This window comes from Hibiscus syriacus, unplaced genomic scaffold (assembly GCF_006381635.1).
Source record: "Hibiscus syriacus cultivar Baekdansim isolate YM2019G1 unplaced genomic scaffold, ASM638163v2 tig00111947_pilon, whole genome shotgun sequence".
Taxonomy (NCBI): Eukaryota; Viridiplantae; Streptophyta; class Magnoliopsida; order Malvales; family Malvaceae; genus Hibiscus; species Hibiscus syriacus.
The window spans coordinates 1,795,271-1,811,529 of record NW_024063219.1 but is presented as its reverse complement, the minus strand read 5'-3'; the positions used below and the strand labels follow the sequence as shown (position 1 = coordinate 1,811,529).

Genomic DNA, 16,259 nt, shown 5'->3' with positions numbered 1-16,259 from the left:
CAAATGAACTTAAACGAACTCGAATAATTGAATTTGAATAAAACAAATTGATAATTAAACTTACTTGAACTTGAACTTGAATTGCTTGATTCAATATGGAGCCAAATTGCAGCTTTATTTGACATTTAATCAAATTCGAACTAAATATCGAACTCCAAGATTGAATCCTCAATCTTGAACTTACCATTGTTCAAATTCAACTATTTACAAATAGTTTAACTACAACTTTTGGGCCACATTCATGTTTCTGGGCAATCATTTGATGAGCCCATTAGCATAATATGGCGCATCCAAGTTTTTTCCCAGCCGCTTTGAAGGGTTTTAACTACAAATTTTCCTGCAAATTCCAATCAACTATCCCAAGAAAAAGAGTAGGGGGGAAATGTCTTCAATAGGTACTTCAAAGGGTGTTCTGGAAATCGCCAAATTTGGTCTCTATGTTACGATCCCCATCGTTCTTATGTACACTTTCGCCAACAACACTAAGAATCTCCAGAAATTTATGGGAAATGTGAGCTCTCTTTTATCCCGTCTATTTTTTAATTGAATGGATTGGTTTCGTTTAATTTATTTGAGGTTTGAGATATTTTAATCTGGGGTAAGCTTTAAATCTGATCGAAGTTTGATATTTGTTTGAGTTTCCTGAAATTTGAGTGTTTATTCATTGCTCTTGAACGTGATGTGTTGTTAGAGAGATCGGTGATCTTTTATTTAATGTTAATAATCTGGGTTCTTCCATAGGCTAGTTTGAAGTGGAGTTTGAATCTAAAGTCATAGTTTTGAAGGGCCTGTGTTCTGCAATTTCATGGATGCTACTCTTCCATGAATTTGTAAGTGAGATGGAGTTCAATTAAATCGATAGTTTTGGGCCGATGTTATGAGAGTTTGTGTATGAAAATTCATTTATATTGTTTCAACTTTCGATCCTTATTTTTCGTTAAGCTCCCATGTTCAACACCCATGTTTGATGCATATTTGGTGATGAGTATGGCCCTCCTAGAATCTTCTAAATACATGGAATACCTTAGAAAAGATTGAATATATTTACGTCGACCACGTTATCGTATCTGACACTTACACACGAATCTAAATACATAGAAATTCATTGATGAACTTGTATGCAAGTTAAATGATGAGTTTAAAATCATAGTTTTGGGGCCATGATATGTAAGTGAATTTCATGGTTTACGATTCATTGTATATAGTTCATAATCCGACTATCCATATATGAATCATTTAGTGCTCTATTATTGACACCAAATTTTCCTACTGGGGTACTTGTTCAAATTGTTCATCGACCCCCAAAATCTGGATGGATTCTTATCCATATTAGATTCCTTTCCATCTTTTGCTCTTTGATGATTGAATGTAGGTCAGAATCGCCTGCAATTTCAATGTACAGAATGGTGATTTGCTATTTGATGATTGAATGTAGGTCAGAATCATGTTGATGCTTCTATATATTGTCATAGGTTATTTCTTATTAAGAGTCTAAATCATTTCTGTTTTCCCTTTGAGGTGAAGCGGTCCTATATAGTGTATCCTCCAGAGGGACCAAGACCTCAATCGCCCGAGGAGTTAAGAGAGATGGCTCATGCACTAGCTAGGAGGAAAAATATCCGTTGATGCTCTTTAGGGTTTTAAGTGATCAATGTAGCTTTTCCGGATTGCACCAATTACCATGCCCTTTAGGGATGTAAGTGATCTATGTAGCTTTCCTGGTTGCACCTATGGCTATGTTATTCGGGTATGCAAGTGATTTATGTACCTTTTCCGGTTCCACCTATTACCATTCCGCAAAACCTGTTCTTTGTAAGTATGCTATATAATAAGTATATTGTTTCAAGGAAAGGAAACAATATATGGTTTGTATGACGGCTGATAAAATTTATATCCAAACTTGTATTTTTGCTTACCATGGATATACCTTGTTAAAACCTTTGTATTGTACGTTTGGATGAATCGGTGACGTAATTAAGCCTTCAAATAGCTATTCATGCACAAATTTGAAGGCGTTGGCGAAGTGGCATGATCGACAGATGGGTTTTCTGATGTAGTTGATGCTCTGATGCTCGCTTTATGCAATTTTTGCATATACCAATTCCTGGTTTAAGTAACAGTTTATTGGAAAAGAAATTTAAGTTGAATAACAAAAAGGTTAAATTGCTTCCAAAAAAGTCCCTACATATACCCACAAAGAAGAAAAGGAAAATTGAATTTAACTCTCAAATAATATCCGATTCAGATTGGTTGATTATTGACGGTGATATTAAAGAAGAGGAGATAATTATCTGTTCTTACTTCTGGGCTTTTCATTCAAAGGAATCGGAAAACCTGAATCATAGCATCAAAATGCAGTATCACCCTCAAGGCATGCTTCTCAGCATAGATTTATACAACACAAGCAAGAAGCATTCCGGTTTTATAGGTTCTTATCAATTAGTGTATGACCATATCATAAACCCTGGTCATTGGACCGAGGATACGCGGCGAGGCGCTCGAACCCGCCGATCTTTGTTCTAGGAAACTGAAAGCAGTCGATGTCAGTGGCTGAACCGGGTTTACGACTCTCGGTATATTGAAGCATGTTAACGCTAAGAATGTCACCATTCTTGATCAGTCACCTCACCAGCTTGCCAAGGCTAGGCATGGTTTAACTGTTGATTCTTTTGCTCCTCTTTCCAAGGTTTTCCGGAGATATCCGAATATTATTTGACCTATCCATCTGTGCATTATTATATTTTAAATTTTAAAAACACTTTCTATTACCAGATCAGATCAGATCAAATCCAAATCACTCATTTCGTAAATATATGAATGTTTACAATTCAATTTACGTTATTCAAATAAATCCCACATTATTTTCAAATAGGCATTTAATGCCTAAATTGAGAATTAGATTGATAAATAGTTTATTAAAGCAGTACAAATATTTTGAAGACTCGATTAGAACATTTAAAAAATGTAATAATCACTTTAAACTCCGAAGATATTATGAACCGTAAATATATGGATCGACATGAGACGATGATTCTTTTATCCGGTAAATAATCGGTTTCGCACGATAATACGGTTCTTCATCAATCAAAGAATTTGGTCCCTCGGCACTCTCGATAACATCTCCTGCAGGGCTCAACTCGTTGTTGGTGGAGTCTTTGATTTGCTTGACGTCTCCTACCACGAACTGGATTGAAAGGATCAGGACAAGTGAGAATACAACAAGAGCAATCTTCGCCATATTTGTACAATGAGCTTAAGGATGAGAATGAGATGGAATTTAATGAGGCAACGGGTTTAAAGACGGGAACAAGATGAAATTTAAAGAGTTTAGAATGAAAAACTTACGACGAATTCAGAAATTTGTTAATTAGTATAATACTTAATGACCATACACGTGTAAGATAAAGATAACTTTTCTCCATATTTCTAAATGAACTGTTATTGTCAATAATTTATTATTTTTTAGTTAATTACCATTTTTTTGTAATATGACAGTGAAAATAATTATAAATACACTTTAAATATCATTATTATAAATAGTATATTTATTTAAATATAACAGAAAATTTGATTTGATTTATCTATTTTAAATTCTAAAATTTACTAAAATTATTGCAATTTAAGTTTCATTGTCGAGAAATTAAAAATAGAAAATTTAATAAAAATCAAAATTAAGAAGATTAATTGTTCAAAGCAAAATATGGCATCTGCTTAATTAAAACAAAAAAGTAAAAACTATCAGGGCGAATTATAAAACTATCAGGGTGAATTATAAATTTCCTCACTACATTTTTTTTCTTATTTATTATTTTAAAAAAAATTATTTATTTACTGAAATTTTAAATTATTCATAGTTTGGTCATTATAACGTTAAATAGTTAATGAAGTTTAAAATGATATCATTTTGAAAAAAAACTAAATTTAAACTAAAACTATATCGTTTTAAATCTATGTAAAACTCAATTATCTTTTCATTTTATCTCTTTTCCTCTTTTATTTTTTTCATCCTATCTTTTCTCTTTATTTGTTCAAATTTAGACCACCGCTCACAGTGATTGGTCACTGCATGGACTACTATCGACTGTCTTCAACGGTGTTCAATGAGTTTAAAAAATTCTCATCAAATTTGTTTCGCTCTCCTGAACGTGAATCTGGTTTCTATTTAACTATAAAATATTTCAAACCCTATGAACCTGTCATTTTTTCAATGATTTTTTACAGTCAAATCATATACTAAGAGCTTCCTTTGTCATTCTCTTTTCTTTTTACATGTCATATTTCATCAAAAAAAAAACTTTCGAAAGGCAGACAATTTCAGTTAAATTATTATTTCGACCACCAAATCGTAGTGTGTATGAGATATGTCGTACTCCTCATCCAGTGAAACTCTTTTATCATTAAGATTAGAGAAACGATACTTCGACAGCATAAAATGGGAAAATCCAAAGCTTTATCTTGCTTTTCCTCTCTTTTTCTTATACGTTTATCCCAAGTTTTAATTTATTATAATTTTATCCTCATACTTTATTTAAACTAAAAAGTTAACCTAATGAAATAGTTAAATCTTAAAGTAGTTTGGTGTACTTACATTTACTACATATGGAAGGAGAGGAATTACAGACGATGTCGGGAGACAAATAAGTATACGGGTGATATAATTGATTGTATTAAATAAGTTATTAAGATTAAAATGTATATGAGGATAAGTAGAAGTGATTCTATTAACTTAATTCTTTGCAAGCTTGAGGGATACAAAATTAATCCCTCAGTACATTGTGTTGAAAAATGGGGCAAAGATAACGAAAGAACACAAGAATTTTAACGAGGTTCGACAATGTGCTTATGTCCTCGGTGCCTAGGTGGCGCTAGAAGTTTTATTCAATGTCCTCTTTACTGGTATATTTATGAGCCATACCTATCACATTGTTTGTTCTTGTAGTAACAAGTTATGTTGTTTCTTGGGTAATATACAAAAGGTATTATCCAAAATAATAAATTAGTTAAATATTTTCATTAAATTATTAATCTACAAATACAGGTGACAATGAAACAAGAACGAGACAAATGCTGACAATTTTTGTAATTTTGTAAAATGTAAGATGAAATTCTCACAAATTAAAAGAAATGGACTAACTTTTCAATTTTTATAGAATGAAAGGATGAAATTAATAATTAGACCTGAAAAATAAAACTATCAATTCATCCTTAATTAATAAATAGAAGCCTTTATCTTTTCACATATTATATATTAAAATAAAAATCAGCAAATATTACAATCAAAGGCAGCCAAGTAAATACGGCCCAAGTTTACATCAAATCTCAGCTTTGAGCAAATCAGTTGATAAATTCACAGCTCACAAAACTCCATTTTGAAAGCTTCAATCGAATAAATTTAAGTAAATAAACCCAACACAACCAAAAACAAAATAAATACAGGGACAATGAAACTGTTAACACAAGAAAGTTACACAAAAGGCCAGCTTCAATTGTGTGTTTAATTCATCACAGTTGCACAACACATGCAGGTGCCGAAGAGAGAAGCTCTAGGCTTGCGTTTAACTTTACCTTTTGTTGTACCAGATGTGACAGCCTTAACTGAAACCGAAACCTTTGATGATGTTGTCTCTTTTGTTGCAGATTGGTTGTTTTGTTTAATTGGATTCATTAACATGTTGTTGTTGTTGTTCTCAGCTTCTTCGTCTTCTTTCAAGAAGCCAAGGAGTGGGGTTTTCGACTTCTCGGAATCGCTTCTTTCTAGTGTAACACCTTTCTCATGTGCTGCCATTGATTCATACAGTGATGGGGTTTCACTTTTCTCGGCGTCGGCCACTGGTTTTCCATGATCCGTAACCTCGAGTTGGCTTGAGAAGCTGTCGATGGTGGTCTTGTCTTGGTACAGCAATGGTGTTTGATCCGAGTCTTCGGCTCTTGCATTGATTCTGAGATCGAGATCGAAGCTCGGCGACTTACGCATGGTCGTGTTATCCGAATTCGATTCCATGCTGAGCCTTCCCACACTTTCTAGTTGGTTATGATGATCACCATTGGCAATAGCTTTAGTCTCTGATAGTGTCAATGGAACATACGAGTCTCCATTTTTTCCTCTTGGTGCACCATTTTCAATGGGATTTGAATCTTTGTTATTGCCAACCATTTCTTCTATAATTTTCTTCTCTTCTGTTTCTTCTTTGTGCATTTGATCCATGGGAAATGTGTATGCAGAATCAGTGACCAGTTGAACTTCTTGTTGTGAGTCCTTTTGTTGTTCTTTCTGGTTGTTAATAGATGCATCAACTGGATGACCATTCTCGAGAATCTGTGCCTGGTCATTCATCATATATTGAGGTGAGAATTCACTTGGATCATCAGCTTTTGATCCTTCCTCAGATCCCTTTCCGATCGATTTCTCTATCGCGTCCTCCATCAATGCGCCTTTTTGACTAAGAACTATGCCTTTGTCTTCGGATTCGGAAACTTCGGCCTGGATGTTCTGTGTCTCATCTAAAAGGATAACTTCAACTTGTGGTTCAGGGGAATCATTTTTAGTTGAGTTCATCTCAGTTGGCAACTCTCCAATGCATTTGGCTCCACCTCCCATAGGCAAATTGGTCATTACTGTAGTCATACTTCCTAAATCATTCCCAGGTTCATCTGTTTCCATTTCTATCTCCGGACTTTGGTCGGCAAAAACCCTCACAACCGGATCAGTTGAAGCGCTATAATCTGAAACAAAACCATTTTCCTGATCTTGGCATGTTAAAGATGGTATGAACTTATCCTTACTCTTCAGTGGCCCATTGCACTGTAACACCATTTGTTCAGCACCGATTTCGGTTGATTCATGCTCTTCGGGTTCTAGAACTACTACCGATTCTCGAGGCACAGAATCACCTGATGTAGAAGATTCTTGATCAGATAATGAATTGCTAGCCCCCTCATCTTCAGCTGCAAATTAGCACCAAAAAAACCAAGATGGAAATCTTATGTTCATTGCATATCTAAATGAAGAACATTTTTATAGTCAATTGATACTTATGATGTATCAGTATCTTGTAGTACTCATCATTGAAGAGTACTAACCTTCCTTCATGCGATTCTCATCCTCAACATCGTGAGTTCTTCCAGACAGAACCTCCCCGAAATTCGATTCTTTTTGCATCTCATGATCTTCCAGGTTCTTCGATGAAAAAACTGGTTGGGTTTCACTGCCCTCAACTACTTCACTTGGTTTTGCATCAGCTTCTGTAGACTCAGCTAGAGGATCAAGTTCAGTTTTTCCTTGTTCTGTAAACACCGAAGACAAAAAGTTTCAAACTGATCACTCGAATACGAAACTCAATTAAAAGGGCAAACAGATTCAAGTTCAACTTCTGCATGCTAATGACTTACTAACCTTGCCCTTCCAATGTCTGGTTATCAAGAGTATCATCTACAATCACAAGGTCACCGGAAGCCGATTCGGCCTCTATGTTATTACAATCTTCATCTTCAGCTGCTGGAATTGTTAGATTTTTCCCTTCAGTATCATCTTTTGCCTTAGGTTTCTCTTGTGGTTCAGCACTTGTATTGCTCACTTCTGCGTATACCAGGATTGTAAACAGACAACCATACATTGATAAATAAAACACCGCACGTACTAACCTTTCTCATGCTCTTTCGGATTGTCACCTTGAAGATCGACGGTTCCAAGGGGATCACTCAAAAATGTCCCTGTCTCGGTTCCATGACTACTTTCATCTCCACCTGCAGGAACTAGGAGACCTTCCATATTTGTTTCATCCGTACTAGCACCTTCTTTCAAGGGCAATTCCTCTACTTCAAGAATTGTGCTAGTATGTTGTTCTACATGGATCCATCATCATAGTAAGTCGACAAAATATATCTTTTAGCAAGTGGGAATAACCAACCATACATCAGTAATCAAGATATATCCTAACCTTTCTCATTGTGTGTCGTGTCCTTGATACGGGGAGATGCTAGGCCATCATGTTCAAGAGAAGCCGATTCCGCCTCATTTCCCCGATCATTGTTATCCTCAGCCGCAGGAAATAAATGATCTTGTCCTTTTTCCTTTTCTGCATAACCAGTTTCCTTCATGGAATCTTCCTTATCTACTGGAATCATGTTATTATCTTCTTCTACATCAATCATCATCATCATCATCATATACAGAGAACCATATATTGGCAAATAAAACACTGTATTTCTAACCTTTCTCATGGTCTTTAGGATTGTCACCGTGAAGATCTGCAGTTCCCTCGGGATCACTGGAAACTAAGCATGTTTCATTTGCATAAGTAGCTTTATCTTCAACTAGAGCAAATAATTGACCTTGTATATCCATTACATCTGTGCTACCAGCTTCTTGTGAGGATCGCTCCACGATTTCATCATTTATGTTCATATCCTCTCCTGCGCCGGTTCAACACGGTACGAATATGTAAATCTAATTTAGAAATACTGACGCTGAAACACTGTTTTTTTTTGCATTTGTTCATTGGAATTGGAACATATAGACAACAAAACATCATATCCATTAACCTTTCTCGTCAGGTTTCGGCTTGTCAATACATGGATGAACCATTCCATCACAATCACCTAAAACCAGCCCTGTCTTGCTTCCATGAGTACTTACGTCTCCACCTGCGGGAACTGGGCGAGCTTCTGCATTTATTTCATCTGTACTAGCATCTTCTTTCAAAGGTATTTCCTCTACTTCAAGAAATGTGCTAGTATCTTGTTCTACATCGATCCATCATCATTGTAAGTCGAAAAAAATATACCTTTTAGCAAGTGGGAATAGCCAACCATATATCAGTAATCAAGAGATATCCTAACCTTTCTTATTGTGTGTCGGGTCCTCGATACGGGGAGATGCTAGGCCATCATGTTCAAGAGAAGCCGATTCCGCCTCATTTCCCCGAGCATTGTTATCCTCAGCTGCAGGAAATAGATGATCTTGTCCTTTTTCCTTTTCTGCATAACCAGTTTCTTTCATGGAATCTTCCTTATCTACTGGAATCATGTTATTATCTTCTTCTACATCAATCATCATCATCATCATCATCATATACAGAGAACCATATATTGACAAATAAAACACTGTATTTCTAACCTTTCTCATGGTCTTTAGGATTGTCACCGTGAAGATCTGCCTTTCCCTCGGGATCACTGGAAACTAAGCATGTTTCATTTGCATAAGTAGCTTTATCTTCAACTAGAGCAAGTAATTGACCTTGTCTATCCGTTACATCTGTGCTACCAGCTTCTTGTGAGGATCGCTCCACGATTTCATCATTTATGATATCCTCTCCTGCGCCGGTTCAACACGGTACGAATATGTAAATATAATTTAGAAATACTGACGCTGAAACATTGGTTTTTTGCATTAGTTCATTGGAATTGGAACATATAGACAACAAAACATCATATCCATTAACCTTTCTCGTCAGGTTTCGGCTTGTCAATACATGGATGAACCATTCCATCACAATCACCTAAAACCAGCCCTGTCTTGCTTCCATGAGTACTTCCGTCTCCACCTGCGGGAATTGGGCGAGCTTCTGCATTTATTTCATCTGTACTAGCATCTTCTTTCAAAGGTATTTCCTCTACTTCAAGAAATGTGCTAGTATCTTGTTCTAAATCGATCCATCATCATCGTAAGTAGAAAAAAATTTACCTTGTAGCAAGTGGGAATAGCCAACCATATATCAGTAATCAAGAGATATCCTAACCTTTCTTATTGTGTGTCGGGTCATCGATACGGGGAGATGCTAGGCCATCATGTTCAAGAGAAGCCGATTCCGCCTCATTTCCCCTAGCATTGTTATCCTCAGCTGCAGGAAATAAATGATCTTGTCCTTTTTCCTTTTCTGCATAACCAGTTTCTTTCATGGAATCTTCCTTATCTACTGGAATCATGTTATTATCTTCTTCTACATCAATCATCATCATCATCATATACAGAGAACCATTTATTGGCAAATAAAACACTGTATTTCTAACCTTTCTCATGGTCTTTAGGATTGTCACAGTGAAGATCTGCCTTTCCCTCGGGATCACTGGAAACTAAGCATGTTTCATTTGCATAAGTAGCTTTATCTTCAACTAGAGCAAGTAATTGACCTTGTCTATCCATTACATCTGTGCTACCCGCTTCTTGTGAGGATCGCTCCACGATTTCATCATTTATGTTCATATCCTCTCCTGCGCCGGTTCAACACGGTACGAATATGTAAATATAATTTAGAAATACTGACGCTGAAACATTGTTTTTTTGCATTAGTTCATTGGAATTGGAATATATAGACAACAAAACATCATATCCATTAACCTTTCTCGTTAGGTTTTGGCTTGTCAATACACGGATGAACCATTCCATCACAATCACCTAAAACCAGCCCTGTCTTTCTTCCATGAGTACTTCCGTCTCCACCTGCGGGAACTGGGCGAGCTTCTGCATTTATTTCGTCTGTACTAGCATCTTCTTTCAAAGGTATTTCCTCTACTTCAAGAAATGTGCTAGTATCTTGTTCTACATTAATCCATAATCATTTTAAGTCGAAAAAAATATACTTTTTAGCAAGTGGGAATAGCCAACCAAATATCAGTAATCAAGAGATATCCTAACCTTTCTTATTGTGCGTTGGGTACTCGATACGAGGAGATGCTAGGCCATCATGTTTAAGAGAAGCCGATTCCATCTCATTTCCCCAAGTACTTTTATCCTCAGCTGCAGGAACTAAATGATCTTGTCCATTTGCCTCTTCTTCTTCTGGTGAAGATTGTTCCTCAGCCTCATCTTTTATGGTAATATCTTTTTCTGCATCAGTTCAATAGCAATAGGAATATGTAAGCATAATTAAGAAATACTGATATTGAAACATGTTTTTCATGCGATAATTCATCGGGATAGTAACATGTTTTCCATTGGTTAACCTTTCTCATCATGTTTCTGCTTGTCAACACGTGGATATTCCGTTCCATCGAGACCACTGAAAACCAACTCTGTCTTGGTCCCATGAGTACTTTCATCTCCACCTGCAGGAACTAGGCTATCTCCAGCATCTGTTTCATCTGTACTAGCAGCTTCTTTCAAGGGCATTTCCTCTACTTCAAGGATTGTGCTAGTAGCTTGTGCTGCATCAATCCATCATTGTTATAAATCGAAAACTATCATTTAGCAAGCATGAATAGCCAACCATGATATATACCAACCTTTACAATCGTTCTCCATATCTTCAATACGAGAAGATGCTAGGCCATCCAGTTCAAGATAAGCCGGTTCCATCTCATTTCCCCAAGTTTTTTTATCCTCAGCTGCAGGAACTAAATGATCTTGTCCTTTTACCTCTTCTACATAACCAGCATACCTTAGCAAGTTCCTGCCAAATTGACAACCATATGTAATGGTAAGTGAATACTATATGACTAACCTTTTTCATCTTTTCCATTTACATGTATATCTTCAGATGCAACAACTTCATGATCTTGTTCCTTTCCGTAGTCCTTTCGACCAGCATCTTCCGTAGATTTCTCTCCTTCAGTTTTCATTTCAACTTCTTCTGCATCATTCCATCAGAACATTATACATACACATTAACATATTTCGAGCATTTCAAATGCTGAACCCACTAACCTTTGTCTTCTGTTGCAGGAACTACACGATCCGGTTCCTTCAAATCATCAGCGTGATCAAATCCTTGCACAGGTTTACCCTCGACCGTGTTATCTTCTTCTGAAACAGTACACTCCAGCATCATCCTAAGTAGCTTAACATGTAGAACATTTTAGCATTAACTCAAATACAAATTCAGACACACACCTCGCAAACCGGAAGTGTTGTTGTTCCCCATTTCATTCCCCATGTTCAAAACACCAAGCCCTGAATATATTGAACCTTAAGGATCAATGCCTGTGATAGCTAGAAACTTTGCTTTTGAAGTATATGAACTAAGGGGGAGAGCCTAATTCAAAAAAATATAAAACATTTCCAAGAAAAGACCCTTACCATGATGATGATGATATTCACATGCACATAACGAAAAAACATATGAGTACGGATTGTGATGTCTTTGAGACCTGCCAGGGTGTTCACAGCAGTTGATGAAAATGGTGACACTTCATAGGTATTTTGCTTAAAGCATAAGCCTAAGAGAGAAGGGTCCCTCGTCAGCCTAATTGATATAAAATCTGACTAAAGTTGCTCAGCATTTGCCTTATATTTCTCCTTTCCTTTTTGTGAGACATGGACATTATTCTTGATTTTTTTTTTTACATAAAACTATGTTGTTGTTGTTGGATTATTCTTAAATGGGATTATTCCAAATTCTAGGCAATCTTAGAGGAACCAATAGGTTAATCTAAGCCTTTTTCTAGGCACTCATTGCTGTATGTTCAGCAAATATAGGTGTTTAGCTCGTCTATGTTGTCCCAACTCTTCATTTTTCTTGAAATACTCGTAACAGACACTCGTGTTTGAAGCATATTTAGGCATAGATACAAGGATCATTCAAATACATGAAAATCTTCTGAAATTATTAATATCAGCCATATATTCGAGTAAAATATATAGATTTTAATTAATAGTTTAGTCTTATGAACAGGTAAATTTATGGGTTTTTTTCCAGGAGGAACATGTTGGAAACGCCAAATGAGTTGGATGTGTAAGTCGTCTGATCAAAGACAGTTGAGAGAAATGTAATAAGAAAAAACCTGATTTTGTTCAGAAATATTGATAAAAAGCATAAGAAAAAAGGCCCTACATGGCTGTGCAGAGTTGAACTTTATGATAAAAAACGATAGTCCATATGAATTAGTCTTTCATCACATTGACAGATCTTCAGCATCTAATCCACTCAACATTATATTATATATATACATATATATAAAAGGGTTTTAAGCAATATATTGAACTGGTATTGGCCAGCTTAGGGTATCTAACAATTCTTTTACACAGTAATGGGTTAGGGAATAATTGTTGTGGTAAGGCCATAAAGAGGCGTGGGTCTTTTGTTTTAGTTTTTGGTATAATCACTCGGTATTTTCGGACATAATAAAGATTCATTTTATCAATTTAACTTATTATATTTATAAAACTATCATTCAAACCATGAAAAATATTTAAAGAATTTAACGTCTTATCTTATTAGATAAACTAGTAATTAATTAATGCACATAATTGACTACATATATTTGAGTGGTTATATGTAATTCTTTTATAAATCTTTTACCTATGAACAAGCTCAAAAGCTAAGTGTAATTGGACCCATTTCATCTTCTTTTTCTCTAATTGAGGGGGGAATGGCAGGAATATGGTGGGTGGGGGGTATCCACCATAATAATTTCTTTAACTAAAGATTTAGACTTTGAAATGATTGCACCATTTGGGGGATGGATTGGGGGCAAGAGTTTGCCTTTATTAAAAACTTAGTCAAGCTTTTTGTGCAAAAATTAAGGGCTTTTGAGGTGGCATATGAATCAATAAAACATACCATTAAAGAAACTTTAAGCTTTGATTATAGATATCCAATATTAGATATTGTCACAAAATATTGAAATTGCTTTTTTAATTCCATAGATGAATTGAAATGTGCACGAATCATTGAATTAAAATGTGTATTGAGTTGGCATTCAACATACACATTTTAAAAGAATTAAATTAGATAAATAATGATAATACAAATATGATGTGTTTAAAAATTATTTTAAATAAATTTTAATCGACGAAAATTGTAGTATATGTTCAAAGATTTTCATCCCTTTGACAATGAACGTTCATATCCCTGCATATACGGTGCTAAAACCAAAGACCTAAAGGGGTAACAACAAATCCCTTAATCATTGAGGTAACTTGGTTTGGACTCCTTTTAAAGTTCAAATCCAGAAATTAAGGATAGGTTAACTTCGTTAGAAATAAACATGAGCTCTCGTCACTTTGAGCAATCTCAACAACGGAGATGATACAATTTTCTTTTGTACTTGAAAACATTTCGACAATCCATGTTTCTTCATAAGAAAACAACAACCCTCATGTTCAATGGCTAAGGGCAGCAATGGTGGATGCCTCAACAGGCATCCGAATTACAAGGAGGCAAAGTTTCGTGTCTATATGAAACAGTGACTCGTATTGTTTTATTGAAGAAATCTGGACGGAAACACTTCACAAGGTCCAGGTTATGTACTGGTGATGTATATAAATATGGTGTTTAAGGTTTCATCTAAGAAGGAACGAGTTCCGGAATTCTGCCATCCTCCGACGGCATTAAGCTGTCGTAGTACTCGACCGGCACTTGCCAACTACCGGGGCACATAAATCCTGCAGGAGACTTCTCTTTGTTCTTTGCCAACAGGAAGCACCTGTTTTTGTATTAAGTTGTGCTCGAAAACAACGACGTTAAAATCTCGTGTCATTTCAATCGTCAACTAAGATAAACTTCATTTTTAACTTTTTACTTATTTATTTTTAATGATCTGGAGTGATTAAAAGATATTATGTGTTTAAATTCTTACTTAACTACTAACATACATCCTACTAAACCACCTAATTCACTTAATTAGTTCACGTCATCAACTTTTGTATTAAGGCTGTACAAGTCAATATTATTAATGCTAATACTTTAGTCCAAATCATTCATAGCAACAAAATATAACAGACAATTAAATTTTCATTGATACAAGTTCAATTGGATGTAATTTTTCTATGAAAGTTTAATTATTTTTTATTAGATATTTTTTATACCTCTAAACTAAAATAAATATACGAAAAAGGTTTTCTATTGAATATTATATTTTAAACAAAAGGCTTTATAAATAATTGTTTGAGAATTCCGACATGGTGGCCGGATATGAAGAACGGCCGGTGGCCGGTGTTTGCATGTAAGTAACAAAACTACTGCTATATAATTAGCGATTTAGACTTTGCTAAAAGGAAAAAATATTAACAATGTATTTAAAAAATAACGTGGATTGTAATACATGGGTTGAAGCCTACTTACAACCATTGGGTTTATATAACCCTAAATCCATAACTAACTATTAACAAACCTAACAAATTAACTAATTACAATTGACTCAATCTTATACTCTAACAAATTGGTTCTTGAAATTATATTCAAACTCACATTTTTGTCATAAATTCTTTTTCCACACAAGCGACTCTTACAATTTATTCTGTCATCATTTTTACCTCTTTCAAGACACTATTTAAAAATTACCTAGACCTTCTTTAAAAAATTGATGAGTAACATATGAAGGATCAAATTAGAAATAAAGTATAGTTAAAGTGTCAAAATAGGGGAAAAATTAAAAAGATGTTTGCAGTATATTTGTTTTCTCATGATTTTCTCTCGTTTCGCCATCTTCTTTGGATTTCAATTGATTTTAAGATGTTTTCCAAAAAAAAATTAAAAGGGTCAAGGACATTTAATTAATTAATATAATATCATGTAATAAATTACTGAATTATTTACTGTGCAATGAATTACTGAATTATTTATTTTACATTTAATTATCATGTAATAAATAGGAGTTAATTGCATTATATGTCCGCAAACTATAATCATCGTGTTAAATTGGTCCTTAAACTTTTGAATATTTTAATTCCATCACTGAACTATGAATCCCATTCTAAATTAGTCCTTAAACTTTTGATTCTAATTTCATTCCTAAACTATGACCCTATTTCTAAATTTGTCCCCAAACTTTTGAATATTCGATTTTCATCCCCAAATTCATCCAAATATGTAATTAGTTTCAACCATAGTTTAACCTATTTTTTTAAACATATAATAATATAACTTGACCTAACGATTTTATTAACAAGGGACGTGATTAGTACATACATATAGTTTGGGATGAAATTGGAATGTTCAAAAAGTTTGGGGAGAAATTTAGAATGCATTTCATAGTTTGGGGATTAAAATAAAATGTTCAAAAGTTTGAGGACTAATTTAGAATGGTACTCAAAGTTTAGGAATAAAATTGGAGCATATAAAAGTTTAGGTACCAATTTAATATGAGGGTCATAGTTTGAGGACATGTGATGCAATTAACTCAATAAATAGTTAACTTTGTTCATAGACTTAATTAATTTACATAATATCAAAGAAGATAACATACGCTGACATGGCATAACTCCTTCCCACAATCTTTTTTTCCGGTAATCATAGCAGACTACTACTGAATTTTGAAATCAAGCGGGAAGCGACTCTTGAGTTCTCTCCCCACACATCAAAAAGCGGATCTCAAGCGTTGTT

The 16,259-nt window shown here is 34.8% G+C and overlaps 2 protein-coding genes across 2 annotated transcripts; one reads left to right on the top strand and one right to left on the bottom strand.

Moving 5' to 3' along the window:
• The first annotated feature begins 287 nt into the window (after positions 1-287).
• On the top strand, positions 288-1,875 carry LOC120173348. The gene is made up of 2 exons (XM_039180541.1): positions 288-511; positions 1,525-1,875. The coding sequence occupies exons 1-2, from the start codon at positions 383-385 to the stop codon at positions 1,624-1,626; spliced, it is 231 nt and encodes a 76-aa protein (XP_039036472.1). The 5' UTR covers positions 288-382; the 3' UTR covers positions 1,627-1,875.
• A 3,355-nt stretch (positions 1,876-5,230) lies between these two features.
• On the bottom strand, positions 5,231-11,956 carry LOC120173404. Its single transcript, XM_039180587.1, has 19 exons — positions 11,828-11,956; positions 11,642-11,740; positions 11,439-11,567; positions 11,221-11,358; positions 10,942-11,142; positions 10,634-10,825; positions 10,337-10,537; positions 10,009-10,209; positions 9,738-9,938; positions 9,441-9,542; positions 9,116-9,313; positions 8,839-9,039; positions 8,542-8,742; positions 8,212-8,412; positions 7,938-8,138; positions 7,642-7,842; positions 7,394-7,576; positions 7,081-7,284; positions 5,231-6,945 (listed from the first exon to the last, which is right to left on the bottom strand). The coding sequence occupies exons 1-19, from the start codon at positions 11,868-11,870 to the stop codon at positions 5,495-5,497; spliced, it is 4,548 nt and encodes a 1,515-aa protein (XP_039036518.1). The 5' UTR covers positions 11,871-11,956; the 3' UTR covers positions 5,231-5,494.
• Positions 11,957-16,259: the final 4,303 nt, after the last annotated feature.